At 37.5% G+C, this 17,775-nt stretch overlaps 1 protein-coding gene across 1 annotated transcript in view; it reads left to right on the top strand.

Annotated features, from left to right (window-relative positions):
* POLR3B (RNA polymerase III subunit B) overlaps positions 1-17,775 on the top strand; it is a 71,640-nt gene that overhangs the window by 43,040 nt on the left and 10,825 nt on the right. The window contains exons 20-25 of the mRNA XM_058022122.1: positions 888-1,097; positions 2,930-3,088; positions 4,519-4,636; positions 5,093-5,235; positions 15,050-15,153; positions 16,043-16,209. Of these exons, the coding sequence (XP_057878105.1) occupies positions 888-1,097; positions 2,930-3,088; positions 4,519-4,636; positions 5,093-5,235; positions 15,050-15,153; positions 16,043-16,209 (901 nt within the window). The remainder of the gene's footprint in view (positions 1-887; positions 1,098-2,929; positions 3,089-4,518; positions 4,637-5,092; positions 5,236-15,049; positions 15,154-16,042; positions 16,210-17,775) is intronic.

Consider the following 17,775-nt stretch of genomic DNA (forward strand, 5'->3'; position numbering starts at 1 on the left):
GCATAGTCCTGGTACAGCAAACTCCAATAATATATGATTGCCTTAACTTTTGTTCTGCTACACAACGGTTTATGTTTCCCTGCTGGGTCTTAATTATTTTTTCCTCAGATTTCAGAAGACACTTTGGCATTCTGATGGGACAGGGCCAAAAATTTCAGTCTCAAGCTGGGAGGTCTTTACAAAGGGTTAAATTCTGAACTGTAAATTTAAAATTAATTTCATGTAGAAAGACAAATACAGAAGTGGACTTCTACTGTAGTCTATCTATCAGTGGTGCTTCTAATTCTAGAAAGTAAATCACTTTTGGCTGCTGCTAGTGGTATGCTTTGTTTATACTTTGTCCCATTCTAACACAGGCTGCTGTTGAACTAATTATTGCCCAAAAAAGGAAGGAAATATGTTGTTGAAGATGAAGAGCTTGATCCACAGTTTCTCTTGAACTCACTGATAGTCTTTCTGTTGGTTTTCATGAAATTTTGGATCAGGTCTCTGAAACACCAGTTGAACTCCACAAAAAAACCCAAACCCAGTGGCTATAAGAAAAATAAAAGCAAACACTTCATACTTGCATGATTCAGTGTCATAATTAGAAAAAATTATCTTATCTGTATTTATTCAAGTGGCTTTTATTTCTTTTGTTGTTTTTCTATTGATGCTTAGGTTTTTTCTGCTCAAGAGAAAATAAATCTTTCTGGGAGCTTAAATTAAGAAACTACTTATATATTAATGATATTAAATTCTTTTGGTTTGAGTAATTATTTTTCCCCTTCTTTTCTTGAAGAATTTCTGTGTGATTTTAGTTAATTGGCATTTTGGTAACTTTTTATCCAAAACATTCCTGGAAAACTCACTAATGTTCACTGCTTTGTTTTTTCTTTTACATGCAGGTACTATTGGATACAATCAAAGAAACAGGATAGATACTCTGATGTATCTCCTCGCCTATCCACAAAAGCCAATGGTAAAAACAAAAACAATAGAACTGATAGATTTTGAGAAGCTCCCTGCTGGACAGAATGCCACAGTTGCTGTGATGAGCTACAGTGGCTATGATATTGAAGATGCTCTTGTCTTAAATAAAGCCTCTTTGGACAGAGGTAAGATCCATCAACTCTTTCCCACTTCTCCAGTGTGTGTTCCAATATATATTCTAATAAACTTGTTTTCTCGTAGTGTTATCCTGTAGTAAATTTTATTGCAGTTATGAGCATTAGATCTTCAGTTAAGAAACTGAATTCCCAAACTGCTTTGAATGCTTTTGTTGGTTTTCTGTATGATTAGTGATCGTAACTCCATGCATACAATAGTGTGGTGAAGATGCCAGCATGCATATAAAATTCTGAGTTTGGATATTATAAGAAAAAATGGCTAACTTCTGATCTCAAATGAAAAAGGTGTAAACACTTAACTTAGAGAAAACATAAGACATGAGTTAATCTGTTCTGTTGGGCTTGCTTTTTAGATGTTTACCTGACCATTTGTTTGTTACTAACAAAGAGATCTCATTGTTTCCACCAGTAACAAAAGCAGTAGATTCAATTAGATTTATGAATGTATTTAGGAAAGGAATAGAACTCGAGGCAGTTTGTGTCTTTGTGAGCTTGGTGTTTTGAGGGAGCAGTAGCAGTATTGCCTACTTTCTGAGAGAAAATAATAGTGTTGTCTAAAGCAAAATAATTTAGTGTTTATCCAGAGCTAAATTAATTACCTGCTTCCTTAAAAAATATATCAGCTCTGTGGTGCAGTGTATTTTAAGTAAAAGTACATAAGTACCAAAGGGAAGGTGAACTAACAGAGACCCATGTTTGTGTAGATCTAGCTTGTCTCACTCTCTCCACATTTCTTCAGCACTTCTTGTCAATGCTGCTGAGTGCTGGAAGGGAGTTGCCTGAAAACTTAGCCTCTCTTCTCTCACTTTTCTCCATAAATTCCTTGAAGAGTAGGCATAATGCAGTGTTCAAGCTGGTTTTAGTTTTGGGTGGCCAAAGTCAGATTCTTCCATCACTTTATTCCCCCCCCGCCCCCAAACACCCTTCCTCCTAGTTGCTAGGCAGCACTAATAGTATTCCTAGGCATGTATCTTTGGCATTAATGTCTGCTGCATTTAATTTATGCCTCCTTTTCTAAAACAGCAACAGGCATGATTTAAAAGTGAATGTTTTCTTTTCTGGTAGACTGGTAACATTTACAGGGAGAGCTGTGGTGCATGTCAGGAATTACTTGACATAATCTGAAGATATAGATGTACTGTATGTGGCCACAACCATCTTTCAAATGAGCTAAAACAACCCAGGATTATTAGCAAGCCTTGTTCTTGGCTCTCTGTAATTCTAAATGTGATTAGAGTCTTTAGTGTCATGGTTAGTTGCTGTACTTAGAGAGAAATTCCACAGGTGCTACTTTTCTCATCTAAAACCCACTAATTTTATAACAGTACATGTAATTTGAGGTGAGGAAAAAAAGAATAATGGGCTGATTATACTAATCACTCAGTACTTTCCTGGGAGACCAACTTATGCCAGCCACAAACATGAGTAGAAGTTCAGGTTTCTTAGAAATCATGAAAGGAAGAAGTGCTCCTCTCACGTTATTACAGTCCTATGTTACATCTTCTTGGAGACCACCAAAATTATTCAAGAGATTTAGTGATTCCAAGAGAAATGATGTGTGCAGAGATACAGAAGCAGATTAGCACAGTTCAGAATTGGACTGTAGTCCAGCATCTAAAAAAAAGTGTACATGATACGATGTTCAAGTTGTGCACCACTAGGTATATGTGTACAACATTATGCATATTCAAGCCATTCAAGCCAATGAATAATCTAACTAATAAAGAATATTTTATATTCCATAGCTCAGATTTTATCCTGGTCATGTGTTATAAAGGATCTTTGAATCCCTAGGCAGATGAGTTTGCATTCCATTGTAGGCTTTGGAAGGTGCCTTGTGTACAAGAATGCCAAGTGCACGCTGAAGCGATACACAAATCAGACGTTTGATAAAGTGATGGGGCCGATGCTGGATGCAGCTACCCGTAAACCCATCTGGCGCCATGAGATTTTAGATGCTGATGGTATCTGCTCTCCAGGTAGGTCAAATTGCATGTTCACTCAGGGCATGTTCATAGTCAAAGTGGAAATTAATATTCTGTCAGTATTTCTTGTGCACCTTGTGTTATACTTAGCCTCTTGGGAGTATTTTTGTCTTGAAGACAACAGTATTGTGATGGAAAATTTAAAAAAAATTATTTCCTGAAAGCAGCATGTTACCAATCATTGGGGGGACTTTTGTACATGAAAAAAGTAGCTTTATATTTAAGTAGAAGAGTAAGATTTTAATAATGTGAATCTACTGAAGATTAGAATTTGTATTCTTATGTTCCCAAGCTGGCAAGCTTTTAATACTGAGGTTTTTCTCTGTTTCTCTGTCATATGCTGTTGTTTTCTTAAGGATAGAGATAGGCCCCTTATTATTTTGATTGCATGTGTCAAAATCTCCTAACAAGATGTCAGTTAGTGCAGTTATTTGAGGAAGTAAAACCTTATGGTTTTAACACTTTAGAAATATGTTTGAAGAGAGATAAGAAAAATAAATAGGAATGTAAAGAGAGGTGTATAACTTTCCAATGATAATAGATTTGAGGAAGAATCCTCCCATACTGTCATCCTTTAGTTAGAAAATGACTTAATAGACCTACCAAGATCTAGTAAGAAAGGTGTTTTAAAGGGCATTAAACTTAATTCCATTATAGTACACAATTGGGTCAATTTTGCTCCTTAACACATTACAATGGAGCTTTCAAAGTTAATTAAGGAAAAAAAGGCAAGAATCTTCTGAAGTATTAGGATAGATAGGACTGGGCTGGACTCCAGACTGAGACTGTTCTCAGCATGTAGGTAAAAACCTATTTGAGATAGTTCATGTGGACAGAAGAGACACAGGATGAAGATCAGTGTAATTTAGTGGAGGAAGTGGGAGGTAGATACTTGGTGTGCAGTTGTATCATTGGACATCCTCCTGATCTGGTTTTCAATGGAAAGAGGAGGATAAGGGAATGGACCAGGGAGAAGCTATATATGACATCAGTATCAATAGAAATACGAGAATACAAGGAGACTGACAGTAGTTTTGCACAGCTCATTGTGAAATGATGGGCTGCCCCAAATTCAGGTGTGAATTTCTAAAATTTGTCAGTTCAGTCATGGCAAAGTATTCCCTGTTAATTTTTTCCATACTTAGAGCATATGACTTCAGATGCTTTTGTGCAGACTTTTGACCCAGGGTATGTTGAATAACTGTTCTCATAGTGCACCCAGCATGCAAGCAGTTCTGCTTTGTTTTACCAAAGAAAACTGGTTTAGTAATTCCCTTACCATTCAATATTTAGTAAAACAGCAGAGCATACTTGTTGGGCATGTTCCTTCCAGTTTGTCTTCCACCTTTTTTTTAAAGCTTAAAATGTATTTCTGACACAGTCAGATACATTTTCATAGTGCTTTTTTTTCTTGTTCTCTGTAGGTGAAAAAGTAGAAAATAAGCAAGTTCTTGTGAACAAATCTATGCCCACTGTGACCCAGACCCCTCTGGAAGGAAGCAGTGTGCCTCAGCAGCCACAGTACAAAGATGTGCCAGTAACGTATGTTGCAATATAATTTCAGAGCTGGGAAAATTACGTGAAGGAAAGTTGTCTGAAAAAATATACTCGGTTCTAGAAAACTCTCTTCTTCAAATATAACTATATTTGGCTGTTGTTTCTTTAATTGAAGATCAACGGATTGGTAATATGTGAGGAAACTTTTGCTGTCAAGAAGAGCCCATGTGAATAAAACCCCATACCTTGTCCTTTACAAGTTCAGGTTAATTCTCTATTAGTTTCTATTGCAAATCTTAAAACACTTCTTTTCCAGAAACATGCTGTATTCTGGAACTTGTATGTAAATATATATGTATATAAGTATAAAATCCTTTCTCCTCATATGTAAGTTCCATAAAGATTACAGTTTGGTCAGGAGCTTGCCATGACACAGATAGTTGTCTGTAACTTGTGTTTTGTTCATAGAAGTAAAACCAATGTTTTGGCTTCTTTTACTAGGTACAAAGGCGCCACTGATTCTTACATTGAAAAAGTAATGATTTCATCAAATGCAGAGGATGCTTTCTTGATCAAAATGTTGCTGAGGCAAACCAGACGTCCAGAAATTGGAGATAAATTTAGCAGTCGTCATGGGCAGAAAGGTAAAGGACCCATTTAATAAAAATAAATTATTGTTGTATATGCCTACTATACATACATAATGTATGTTTCCATTGATTGGTTCAGATCTTTTATGAATACAGTGGTAGAAGGCCATATGCCTTTTTTTTTGTTAAGTCCAACTAATTTAGCAGTTATGTTTCTGAAACAAAAACATGTTAGCAAAAACTACTCTTTGTTGATCTATGAATCTGAAAAATACAGTAGTTTCCCTCAATTCAAACAAGTACAGGGCTTTTGAGGTTTGGTTGGGTTTTTTGTTTAAGTCACAATTTGTATTTAGGTGATAGATTTGTCAGTGGGTTGTCATAAACTGGGAAGGTTCTGAACAGACAGAAAAGAAGAGAGATGAAATGGGAAATTTGCAGGTCTGTGCAGGCATTCTGCTCTGAAGAAAAGACTGCAGGTAGATAACTCAGAGCCATGGTGTAAAAGGGAAGCAAATCAGGAACACAACTAGGGGTGCACCAGCCAAGAGCAGAAAGAAAGGAAATGTTTTTAAAAATACACCCGGGACATGATCTGGGGCAGCTCTGGATCTTCAGACCAAAACTTGAAAATGAGTGCCCACTTGGAACCTGCTTGGTGTCATGTAGTTCTCAAGTTTTAATGTTACTTGGAAAATGAAAATCAGGGACCTACTTTTATATCTGCTGAAAAGCAGCAGTGAACTCCCTTGACCTGAATATAAAAAAATATGAATATCAGATCATCCTCCGAATCTCAAAGAGCTGGAAGGTATGCAAAGGGTGTTAAGAAAGAAGTAACTGAAAACAGCCTGACTGCAACCAACTTAAAAGCATGCTTTGTTCCCATTGGTGTCAGTATGGGACAGGTTTTGATATGTTCTCATCATTCTGTACACTTGGAAAATCAAGATTTGTAGTATTTGAAGCATGACCTTCTGTGTTAGTGTATGTGCAGTGCAATTACCTGAGTTTTGTAATCTTGTTACATTTTTAGGTCTTATTTTGGCTTGAGAACATCTCTTGTCAGATGTGATGGAAAGGTAAAGATGTTGATGTTACCAAATCCTTTCCATTGCAGCCCATACACCCCTTACAGTCCTGTCCTAATAACTCCAGGCCAGTTATAACTGAAGTGAAATACTGCATCCCTGTCGTGAGATGCAGAGCTAACCACTGTAATCCACATTTCTGTGGAGTCCAGGTTAGGGGATCAGGATATCTACCTACAGCAGACCTGTCAATCAGAAGAGGTAAAATGGGTGCACAAGGCAGTAGTTGATCACAGTGACAGCTATTACCAGATACTGCCTCAAGTTTGTGTTATCGATAAGAATAGTCAGCCAGCCTTTCTCAGTACATCCAGCTCTCTGAAAGATCCCCTGTAATTCCACTGTCTTTCCACACACCCACAAAACTGTTTTTTAATTTTATTTATTATTTATTTATTTATTATTATTATAATTACTCTGTATTCTCAGGAAATACTTCCATTGTTTCTGTTGTTATTAAGGAAGAGAAACTCTTCTGCTAAGCGTTGAAATGTTTTTCCTGATTGTATTTTCAAGATGGTTTTTGATCTAAAAATAGAAAGCTATCCCCACTGAGTTCCCAAGTGATTTGGAAATCAATACTGTTGAAGGTTTCAAAAAAGTAAAGAAGCAGCATTACATACTTGACTTTCCTTATAAAACTGAGTCTATTTCTTGCACTGCAGCCTTATAGGAGAGTTAAGATAAGTGAGGGGAGGAAGAGCTTCAGAGGCAACCAGGAGGAGTTGAGCAATTGGAATGTTCAACTGCACCATTCTTCCTTTTCTGAGGGAAGATCCTCCTTCAGAAAGATTTTGTGTAGGTTCTCTTTCTAATGCTTTTTCAATTTTATACACAATGTAGTTGTACAGTCCTTAAAAACTTAGGAGCACTGTTGAAGCAATGGCTATTTCTTGATACAGTTTCAGCTTTGTCTAATTAAACCCTTCTCCTAAGTGGTATGCAGTATTTTAGCAGCAAGTTATTTTATAATAATGCAATCAGTACTGTGCAGGACAAATTTTCTTATTAGAATTTTTTTTAAAAGCCTCCAAATTATATTAAAGAAGCTGCTTGATTAATCATGATAAATATTTATGGGGATTTACTTCAAAAAATTAAGTAGGTTAGTTTTTTCTCCTAGTTTGGGCTATTAATGTGCACCAATTGGAATAGTTGAATAGAATGTAAATGAACTTCTTTTCATATCTCTCAAAAAAATAATAAAAAGAGTGCTCCACAAATGTAGAACCATGGGTGCAAAAGGAAGAATGACAGAAGGAAACAGAATTCTGTCAGGCAGGCTGCAGTATGGCTTCAGGGTGCTGAAGACCTTCCATATGACAAAATGCACGTAGGACATCTCACAATACAGAGCAAGCAACTACCTGTGCAAATCCCATGGTAATGAAAAGCATTATCCTTAAATGCTGTAGTAAACTTTTAGGGCACCCATAATTACGCCTGGCACTGCATCAGGTTAACAATGGCTGATCACCCTCTATCTGTGCTTGGGACTATAATAATAATAATACTAATAAAAATCCAAACCCATCAATTATTTAGAATGTCACTTTCAGCTTGGTTTTGGAGATATGAGTGTGGGAACATTGTAACAGTTGTGTTACAGAGTTTGTAGGCATGTGTCTGTAGCTGTCCCATACATCAATCTCTACTAATAATCCCTTGTGATCAAGGGGGTGATCATATTCCAAATTACTGCATTTTAGTAAGACTCGTAGCCTTCCTGGCAGTAAACCTCTCAGTTCACTGCCCTGTAGTGCATTATAGAAAAAGATGTTACAGTAAACAGGAGAAAGGAGGAATATGGAGAGGATACATTTGATAGATACTAAGAAAAATAACTGACAAGAACAGTACAGTTCACTGTTTTGCAGTTTAACAGTACAATGAAGAAACCAATACTGACAATAGCAGAACTGGAGAAAAGGCATGAAAAGGAAAGGGAAAACCTCCTTTGATAGCTTCTTAACATAACTTCTAGTATCATCCTCTGATATCAAACTGGGGAAGGATCAGTCTTATCAGAAAAATATAGACAATCATGAAACAGAAATCATAATACTAACAGTTCAACTTTTTCTATTGAGACAGAATTTTTAATTCTCTCATCTTGGTCTGAATATACGCAATTACAACTTCAAGTGTAATTTGTGACTGCTAGCTTTAAGCCTGCCATAGAGCCATTCAAACAGATAATGATCTTAAACGAGCAAGTACCTTGGTTCAGTAAGAAGAAAAAACATGTATCTGTCTGTATTGTCAGTCTTTTTTTGTGGAATATATTTATTTTCTAGAAGGCATGGATGGAGATGACATCTGATTTCATGGAATCGTAGTAGTAGTGGGTTTTAAATAATTAAATATGTGCAAAATAAGAGATTGCACAAGCCATGTCTCAAACTTTTTGATGGTCTTTTTCCTATATTCCAAATTGATTTGTATTTCAAAGCTCTGCTTTGTCACTGGAACAGAAGGAAGCAGAGTAAAGGAATTAGAAAGGGTCTGGGATGCAACAGATTAAATCTCACAAACCAGCTTTAGCCTTTTGTTACAGAAAAGCCTTCCATTAAATATGCAGGTAGATTTTGTAGGCCTCTATAATAACACAGATCTATGTCACTGCCTCTGTATTTGCTGCCTTGTTTGTGTCCTCTCACATGTCAACATGGTGTTGGCAAAGGTCACCGCTTCTGGCCGGTCCACCACACGCTCTTTTCACGTGAGTCTGTGTTTTAAGTACACTCCTTCCAAGCTGCCTGTAAAAGGTTGCCTGTCCTTCAAGGCTTCTCAGAAAGGAGTATATAGGGAGAAGGAAAAAAAACCCAAACAAATGAGGCCGCCAAGTTGTGTTCTGAAAGGCAAATATTTTGCTTTTTTTTCATATTCATCTTCAAACTGGATGTTGCAGTAAAATCTTTGGGACTGGAACTGTCTCTATAGTCTGTAAAGTTATTAAGCTTCTAGTGTCTCACAAATAAATCCTCTCTGGTAGTTCTATGTTTATCCTGAACTGCAGGACTTCGTTCTCACTATGTTGCATCATATATTTTCCAGAAGGATAAAAAAAACTTCTTTTGGTTAATTATTTTGTTGTTTTAATCTTGTATTCTTCAAGAAAAGTCACTTTTCAAAGCACAGAAGGCAAAAGGATTGTTAAGCTAAAGAAGCTTCATCTGAGTTCCATACAAAGTAAATTATTATATTTCCAGATTTCCTCTTGCTTTGCTACAAGTCACAATGAGGAAAAAGTTGGGCTCCTTTGATGTGAAAAAAAGCAATATAACACTTCTCTGAAAGAACATTTCTCAGTCTCTCATGTGAAAAAGGATTAACACCTCTAACAAAGGTCCTGTAGATCACAGAACTAAGCAGCAATACTGAACAGTATTCCTGAGGAGTGGAAAAACTGTATTTAAGCAAGAGATTGTTTGAACTTGCAAACAGAAGCTTTTTAATAGCTGAAGATCTAAGATAAAGGATTAAACCTTTCTGAAGTATCTGCACTTAAACAACTCTAAAGACAAGGAAGCAAGTTTAAATTCATGAAAGATGGTCTTTGTTTTCCTAAATGAACTATGTTCTTTAGTGTCACAACAAAATCCATTCACTGCATTATAAACTACATAAACTTCATGACAATCCCTCTCATCTAGCTTGCTTACTTTTTGAAATTTTTAATAGTTTGAACATCTGCTTTCTTAACTTCATAGTGGAGATCAACCTATCTTTTTCCTTTTAATAGGTACTTGTACAGTACAGATAAGCAGAACATTTAAAATAAAATGTTAGTTTTAAATGGCTACTTGTGTAATTTCCCCCCATGTTATAAGTCAGAATGAGTACTTTATCTCTAATAGAATGTCAGTGGGTTTATAGTAATTAAATGGTTCAAGTGGCATTAAAAAGAATTTGCTCTTAATCGACTGCAGGAATGTGGGATGATTAGTAGTTATTAGGCATCAGGGAAGGTAGGGATTTCTTACCGTGTTTTTATCTTCAGGGGTTGTATTTGAGAAAATGTCAGAAGGCCATTAAAACTTCCCAGACTGTTTTTTTTCTGTGTATTTTTAACAAAACCACTGTTTAGCTTGCAATCTTAAGAAGAAAATTAGAGCATTTTTTATCTCAAGCAGCAAACAGGTAACCTTCTGACCTTTTCAGTAAATCCTCAACTGACCTTCTGAAAGTAGCGTGATTTAGCATTTTATGGCACAGAGTAAAAATCTCTAATTCTGTTTCCAAATAGTGTATCCTGAACACACATTTTATTAAGCTCTTGACTCATTCAGCCATGTGTATTTTGTAAAGTTCCTATGGTTATTGTTTTACAATAGCTGCTTCCAGAAACATTGTAAGGGTTTCAATTAATCAGCTCTTTGTGTGCTTCAGACTATGCAAATTTATCACATCAGACCATTCAGCAGCTCATGGGAAAGCAGTGTACAAACTGTATTGTCTTCTAGCACCTCCTCTCATTTAGAGTGATGTTTTTAATAAGAAAACTAATCAAGTTTACTTATGCATTATTTATCTGTTAATTTTAATTCTGTTCTTTACCTCTTATGTCAAATGGGATGTAGCAAGTGATATGATAGATCAGTGAATGATTCAGTATTGAACAAAGGTTATGTGATACAGCACTTTTTTCTTCTAGACTTCTTTTATGCTTAGTTAGCCAATGCAGTATGTAATTAGAGAGTTTTGAAGCAGCCGTGAATTCGTTGTTCAGCCTTACTAATTTTTTCAAATCTGTCACTTGTCCGTAACGTACAGCGCTGTGTTACTGCTGCAACTTTGCTTAATTATGTGATGTTGTCTTATTTCTCAAGAGTATTTCCAAATTCTGGCAAATCTGGCAAAGCTAAAATAGACGCCTTTCAAGTCAGTTTTAGCACTTTTACCGCCGTATCATTAGAGCGAGTAAACAAGCACATTTAGTAACACTCTTCTTTTTATCTTGCTGATAGAAACTGGTATTGCTGCTGCTTCTATTCACGTCATCTTCTTTGCTCTCTAATGTCCCTCCTGCTGGTAGTAATTAGTTTTCTATATTAGGTTGTTTTGACTTATTTGATGATTTTTTTTCATTTGGCATGTGTGTGTATAGAAGGCACCTTATCGTAGCCTGGTGAAAAACTTTCCCATAGTGTTGCATTCTGTCCCTGTGCCCTCCCAGCGGCCCCCCTTCCCCCTCTGCGCCGAACCGCGCTCTTAGTCTGGCTGGGCTCGTGTTTGTCAGCAAACTGGAAAAGCAGCCACACGAAAGGTGCCAGCTCTGGAAACCTGAGTTTCTCCTGATTAGGAAAAGAAACTCAGACAAAAGTACAGGGATGAGGGGCTCTTTATGCTGTCAGTGCCTTGTGGAGGTACATGGGTTTGAGATGCTGTCAGCATCGATGCTGATAGCGTGTGTGGGGCTGGGGGCCATTGTGCATAGTCAGGGGACTGACATTTATTGGCTGCCATACAATAGCATTGAAAAACACTGCCCATGGCTGTTTTATACTTGCATATAAACCACTGTTAAACCACTGTAGATGTCTGATTTAAGGTTACTGTAATTTAAACTGTTACCCTTGCATTAAGCTGCCATGCTTATTAATCCAGGTTTTTTTTTTTTTCCTTTTTGATATTGTAAAAGAATTTCTTAGCATTTTCACTGATTTTCTTTCTAAGGTGACATTCTAAAATAGATACACAGAAGTTTCTTTTCTAGAATTTAATTTGTTTTTCAAATGAAAAGAAATTAGATGTAGCAAGTTGCTAGGTGCTTTCTTGTTCAAGCACGTAACCGTCTTGTTAATCCACATTAAATAACGGATTTTGGTTTTTGTTTTGTCTGCAGCTTTTTCTGGCTGTTAGTACTTGATTCTGGTCCCAGATGAGACACCAGAATGTATAGGTGAGAGCTATTCAGTCCCACTGCAATATAGAATTTAGTCTCAAGTTGTATTACTCAATTCCAGATGCAGCATATAAAAATTGTGAGAGAAAGGGAAGTGAATGAAACCAAATTATTCCATGTGTCCTCTATGAATGCTGCGGATCAATTTTCATGTGATGTCTAAATCAGTGACAGTTAAGAAATACTCACCCCTAGTAAGAGCCACAGAGCAAAACAGCCTCCTAGTTTGAGTGTGCCTTATTTATGAATATTGTATGGGGTGTAGTTGAGCAGCTCATTTGAGAAATGCAGTTCATACTTGAACAGAATTTGGAACTTGAGGCTGTTTTAAATTCCTCTCCTTTACTGTTTTATTGGCCAGTTGCACATGGTAGTTCCACTTACATGGATTAATTCACTTGGTCACTTTTTTGCAGCTGTTTGCTTGTCTGCTACTGCTCTGCTGCAAAAAAAAAAAAAAAAAAGAGAGAGAGTAGTAAATTGAGGAGCTTAAAGTGCAGACCTGCGAGCATTATTCTCCTAAAGAGCTTCTGAAAGCAAGCAATTGCAGAATAAAATCAAGTTTACATTTTGAATTAATTGCAGTTACTTACTTTTAGAAGTAGGATTGTATATAGGAAAGGTATCTTTCAGCTTTTTCAACAGTTGAATGAACTTTCTTAAAACACAGGGTAGGAAGAAGCTTCTCTGTCCTCTAAATACACACAGACATGCTATAGATCTGCTACAGGCTCAGCAACTTATTAAAATACAGAAGCTTAGAACTAAGGCTTTATAGCTTTCCCTTTTTTCTTTTTTCCCTTTTTTTTTCCCTCTGTAACATAGAAACTTTATAAATGGCCTAGTAAGCTTCACATTTCTGGATTCTGTCTAAATATTTTGTTTTTAACTTCTAAGCTCATTATGCTGTCTTTGTGTTAACTTGTATTAAAATCTGTCAGCTATGACTGGTCTCATAACCACAGTCAGCGGACCAGAATAAGTTAATTATTTACTTGTGTCACTAGTGCTCTTCATCTAATGAAATGCACAGCTGTGTTAGATCTGCAGTTGGGTGTGTAGGTCCTATTGTTACACAAGTCAGCGGAGGGTAGAAGCCGCTATGATGGAGAGCCCTCAGTTCTTTCTGCTGTTCTGCCTTTCTGTGTCGATTTCATGGATCTTTTATCATTCACTTTCACACAAAACAAACAACACAGTGGCTGTCTGCTATGGGAACCAGCTTGGCATATAAAAGGTTTTCAGAGCCTAAAGTAATTTTAAGTTAGCTGAGATTTAATTCTTGGCTTACAGGTGCCGTGAAGTCCAGATGCAACCTAATGCTTTCTTAGATGTTAATGCAAATAAGGCAGAATATATGCACGATAATACACATATAACAGAGTATTTATGTGTAAAATTTAAGGCAAAAAAAAAAGAAGAGATAGTGCAAGGAAGAGATAGTGGGTTGGTTTGAGGGTTTGTTTTGTTTTGTTGTTGATTTTTTTTTATTTTCAGCAAAAGATTGCTCCTTGGCAGAGAAGAGCTGGAAGGATGTTATTGATTTATCACAGTAGAACAATGAAAATTAGTTTCAATAGGTTTAAAAACGAAATACAGCAGCACACACACCCTTGCCGCAGATGGTTTTTTTCTCCTCCCTTCCCCCATACTTACCATTCTCATTCTATTAACTACTGTCCCATACACCTATCCCTGTCTTGCTTGGACAGTGGAAGAGGAGCTCCCTCCTGAGCAGACGCCGATATCCCCCTGTGAGCTGGCTGGTCGGGGGATGCCTTTTTAGGGATGTAACCAGTACTCTCGGTCTTCCAGGAGCCCCCTCCACTCCAGGACTCTTCCCAAAGCCTGCTCTGCCACAGTTGCAGCAGGCTGGTCTCAAATAGCTTGCAGACTTTTTCAGCTCTAAGGGCTTCTGGAAGAAATTGTCCAGCTGAAACAGTAGCTTTGGTTCAAAGGAGTATGGGCTTAAGCAGCTGCATTTTAACACCTGAATTTGAATGTTAGAGCTCTTAATGGTTTATAGCTGCAGTATGTTGAACTGCAAAATTCACTATAGAAAGTTATAAGGCTTGGAAGGAAAATGTTGAGATGCATGATGCATATTTAAAATGGATTTTCATGTTTCTGCTAATTCTTTCTGCAATATTTTTAGAGTTTGGAGGGTTTTCTTTGTTTTATATCCAATACTGATAGAGACTGAAAAAATCTTCCAAAGCTTTTCAAGGGACAGGTTGTGTTCATGGACTGACAAAATAAAAGCAGCCTGTGGAGTGGATTGCACTTTGTAATTCATTGATAGCAGTCTTTACTCTGCAAACAGATGTTACCTGAAAAAAATCTTTGTTATTTTTTATTTATTTTCCCCTACTTATCCCTGTCAAAGTCCCAATTGATGTGTTTTTATTGACAGTATTTTGCAAAGATACATATGATAAATAAAATTAAAATCAATAATAATTCTGTATGTCCAAAGGCATAACCTAAGAGGCCAAATTACTGATTTTTTTGTCTTTCATGAAATTATAGCATCAGCTTTAAAAACTGTGTCTCTCTTGGGATATTCCAGTCTGATTGGACAGAAGCTTTTAGTTGCTTCTGAAAATAGGATCCAAAGCTTTCTTCCCAAATTTGCTAACTCACAATTGACTGTGAGCATTATATAAAGGTATGCTAATTTTTCCAGTCCTGTCACTAGGGCTCTCTTCTACTCTGCAGGTTGGGAGTACTGGTCATGGTAATGAGTCTGGGAGAAAAGTGATCCATAAGAAAGAGAGGAGGAGGAAAACACTAAAGAAAATCTGGTGATGAGCATCAGCCCTGCTGGTGGTTTGCTGTTTTGTGAATTGAAATGTTTTCTCTTCTGCAGGGGTGTGTGGACTGATTGTTCCTCAGGAAGACATGCCATTTTGTGATACAGGGATCTGCCCAGATATCATAATGAACCCACATGGCTTCCCATCGCGTATGACGGTGAGTGGGGCTGCTCCATTCACACGACGCTGTCCCCCAAGAGGGAAAGAGAAGGGAATCAGCCACTAAAGACAAAAAAGCTTTAAGTGTGATTTCACTGAGAATATTCTCCAGTCATCATGCCAGTACTTGCTCTGCTCTTAGTAGTCAGCCCTCTGTTTCACTGTTTTGAAACATCCTACTGTAAAAGGAGCAGGGTTGCAGGCTCTTTGTGCATCATACCCATTTTGTTCTGTGTCGAGCTAAGAGGGATGCTACTGAATACTTCACTTGCGCCTTTTGTGTTTGAAAATTTCTTGTTCTTCCTTCCGTATTGCCTGTGCCTACTAATCTGGCTGGGGCAGACTGTGAGGTGAAGGTTGGAGAGGAGCTTCAATTAGAGATCCAGACCTGTAACACTTCTTAAATTATACACACCTCCCTGGAACTTAAGCGAGTCTTGCACCTGTGCTGCAGAGTCACTGCCTGCTAAACACCTCACTGCCTGGCCTTTTTGTGGGACCTCAGTGCTTCCTTCATACAGCCTCTGATCTTCCTTCCTTTGTTAGCATCTTCCCTTCTATTCCCCCTGCTGCACTGCAGCAAATCAAGTCTCCATGGCTGTTTCCTACAGCAGAAGGCCACACAGATCTTGCCCATTTTTCAGATAACTGGAAGAAGTGACTGCCTGACTTGGTACCTTAAGGGTGTTCCCAGACCCTCTGATGAGTCCAGTTTTCCCCTTCACACAGGAGTTCTCCTGGCTCTTGGGCTGCTTCCACTCTTCCTGTTGCATGCAGTAGCCCAGGCTGCCATCTGGGACACTTTTGCTGACTAACTTGTGCTGTGAGCAATCCAGCAATTTGCTTGTCCCAGTGACCAGGCTGCTAACTCTGCTTTTCTTTGACAGGTAGGAAAGTTGATTGAACTCCTGGCTGGAAAGGCTGGGGTGCTCGATGGCAGATTTCACTATGGAACGGCTTTTGGCGGCAGTAAAGTTAAGGATGTGTGTGAAGATCTTATTCGCCATGGTTATAACTACCTAGGGAAGGACTATGTAACATCTGGGATCACTGGGTAAGAATCTGCTCTTTAGATTTAGGTGTTTCAGGAGAGTGGAGAAATCCTGTTGAGGCACATCTGAAAAATCTTCTCATGTCTCAGAGCTCAGGAACTTTCTCTTGTTTGAAAACTGCTCTGTGAGGTTGAGAAAAGAGGCTGAAAAGTAGTGTGCATTTTGGGTTTTTTTTCTTAGAAACATTTTGTGGTTCCACATTTTAAAAATTGCAAGTGTATGTGTGGCTGTAATGGGAATGGCCCTCGTGGTACATATGCAAATTTCGCAAGTTTTACTGCCTGGCAAAAAAAAAAAGCTAAAAACAAGGCTTTCTTTTTTAGAGATAGAAAAAATTTCAGATTTCTGTCAACAGAAAGTCTTGCATATGCTTGGAATCAGATAAGCATTTTCATGTTGACTTTAATAGTACTGCAAATATGGATTTGGAGGCAAGCATCTGTTCTTGGGAATATTTTGTGTATGCTCCTTTCTTCCTTTTTCCTTTTTTTTTTTTCTTTCGATTACACAATGTTTCGGTCTGGCATAATACTCTAATCTGCAAACTTCCTGCTGTGTTGATCAGACTGGCTTCTGAGACACAGAGTTCAAAGAACATAAGATAGTTTAGGAACAGGAAAAGGCCATATGGCTTCACATGTCTGCCCTTCCAAAATGTATCTTAATCCTACCTTCCTGCTATTTTTATTATCCTTCCAGTCCCCTTCTTCTCAAGAAGCAAGTTTAGGTCTCTCTTGCAAGTTTTTTTAATATACTTTTTATTTTAATTGCCTTTCCTCCCAATTTATTCCATATGTTGCTTCTCTTTTTGTTTCAGAGATACAATTTTATTTTCCTTATTCACTCCATATTCCATAAATTGTAGATCAAGTATCCTGGTGCTTGAAACACTTCCTCTTTGTATATCATGGTAGCTTGTAAAAAAAAATCTGACTAATCATGTTTCCTAGGGAGAATAAAATCATCTAGCTGTAAAAATCCCCTGTCCCCAAACTTCAGCTTTGAAGGGCCCTTTTTAGAGACTTTATTTAAGGATACTAATACTTTTTTCCAAGCAAATTACGGAGGCTTAATCTGTTTGTTATGAAACGTGAAGGCAGATTTCATAAGAATGTGAAAGTTTGCGGATTTCAAATGTCTAATGAAGTTTTATTATTTTCTTCAATAGCAACTTTTGGAATAACACTGCATAATATCAGTAATGACTCTGAAAGGGTATAATACTGTTGTCTCCTGCTTGTTTTTACATTGCATTTTACCTTTTTTTTTCTTTTCCCTCAAACAAATTGTGGCCATGTTGAGTCTGTCAGTGTTAACTCTGGTCATTCTTAGTGCTGTAGGTGGTAGCTGGGTGAAGGTGGTAGGTGGGAAATAACTGAGTGCTTTTCACTGGTTGCTTTCTGATCCTTAGGTGCTTACATTCCTCTTACAGTTAGGGGTGTTTTAAACACAAAAATCTTTAGCCATACTCCAGCTCACAGAATGGAGTAACACCCTCTGTACTGCTCGCAGACGTTCTCAAGCTGATGAAAGTGCCTAAATACAGTTCTCAAGAGCCCTTCACCCAG

This window comes from Melospiza georgiana, chromosome 4 (assembly GCF_028018845.1).
Source record: "Melospiza georgiana isolate bMelGeo1 chromosome 4, bMelGeo1.pri, whole genome shotgun sequence".
Classification (NCBI taxonomy): Eukaryota; Metazoa; Chordata; class Aves; order Passeriformes; family Passerellidae; genus Melospiza; species Melospiza georgiana.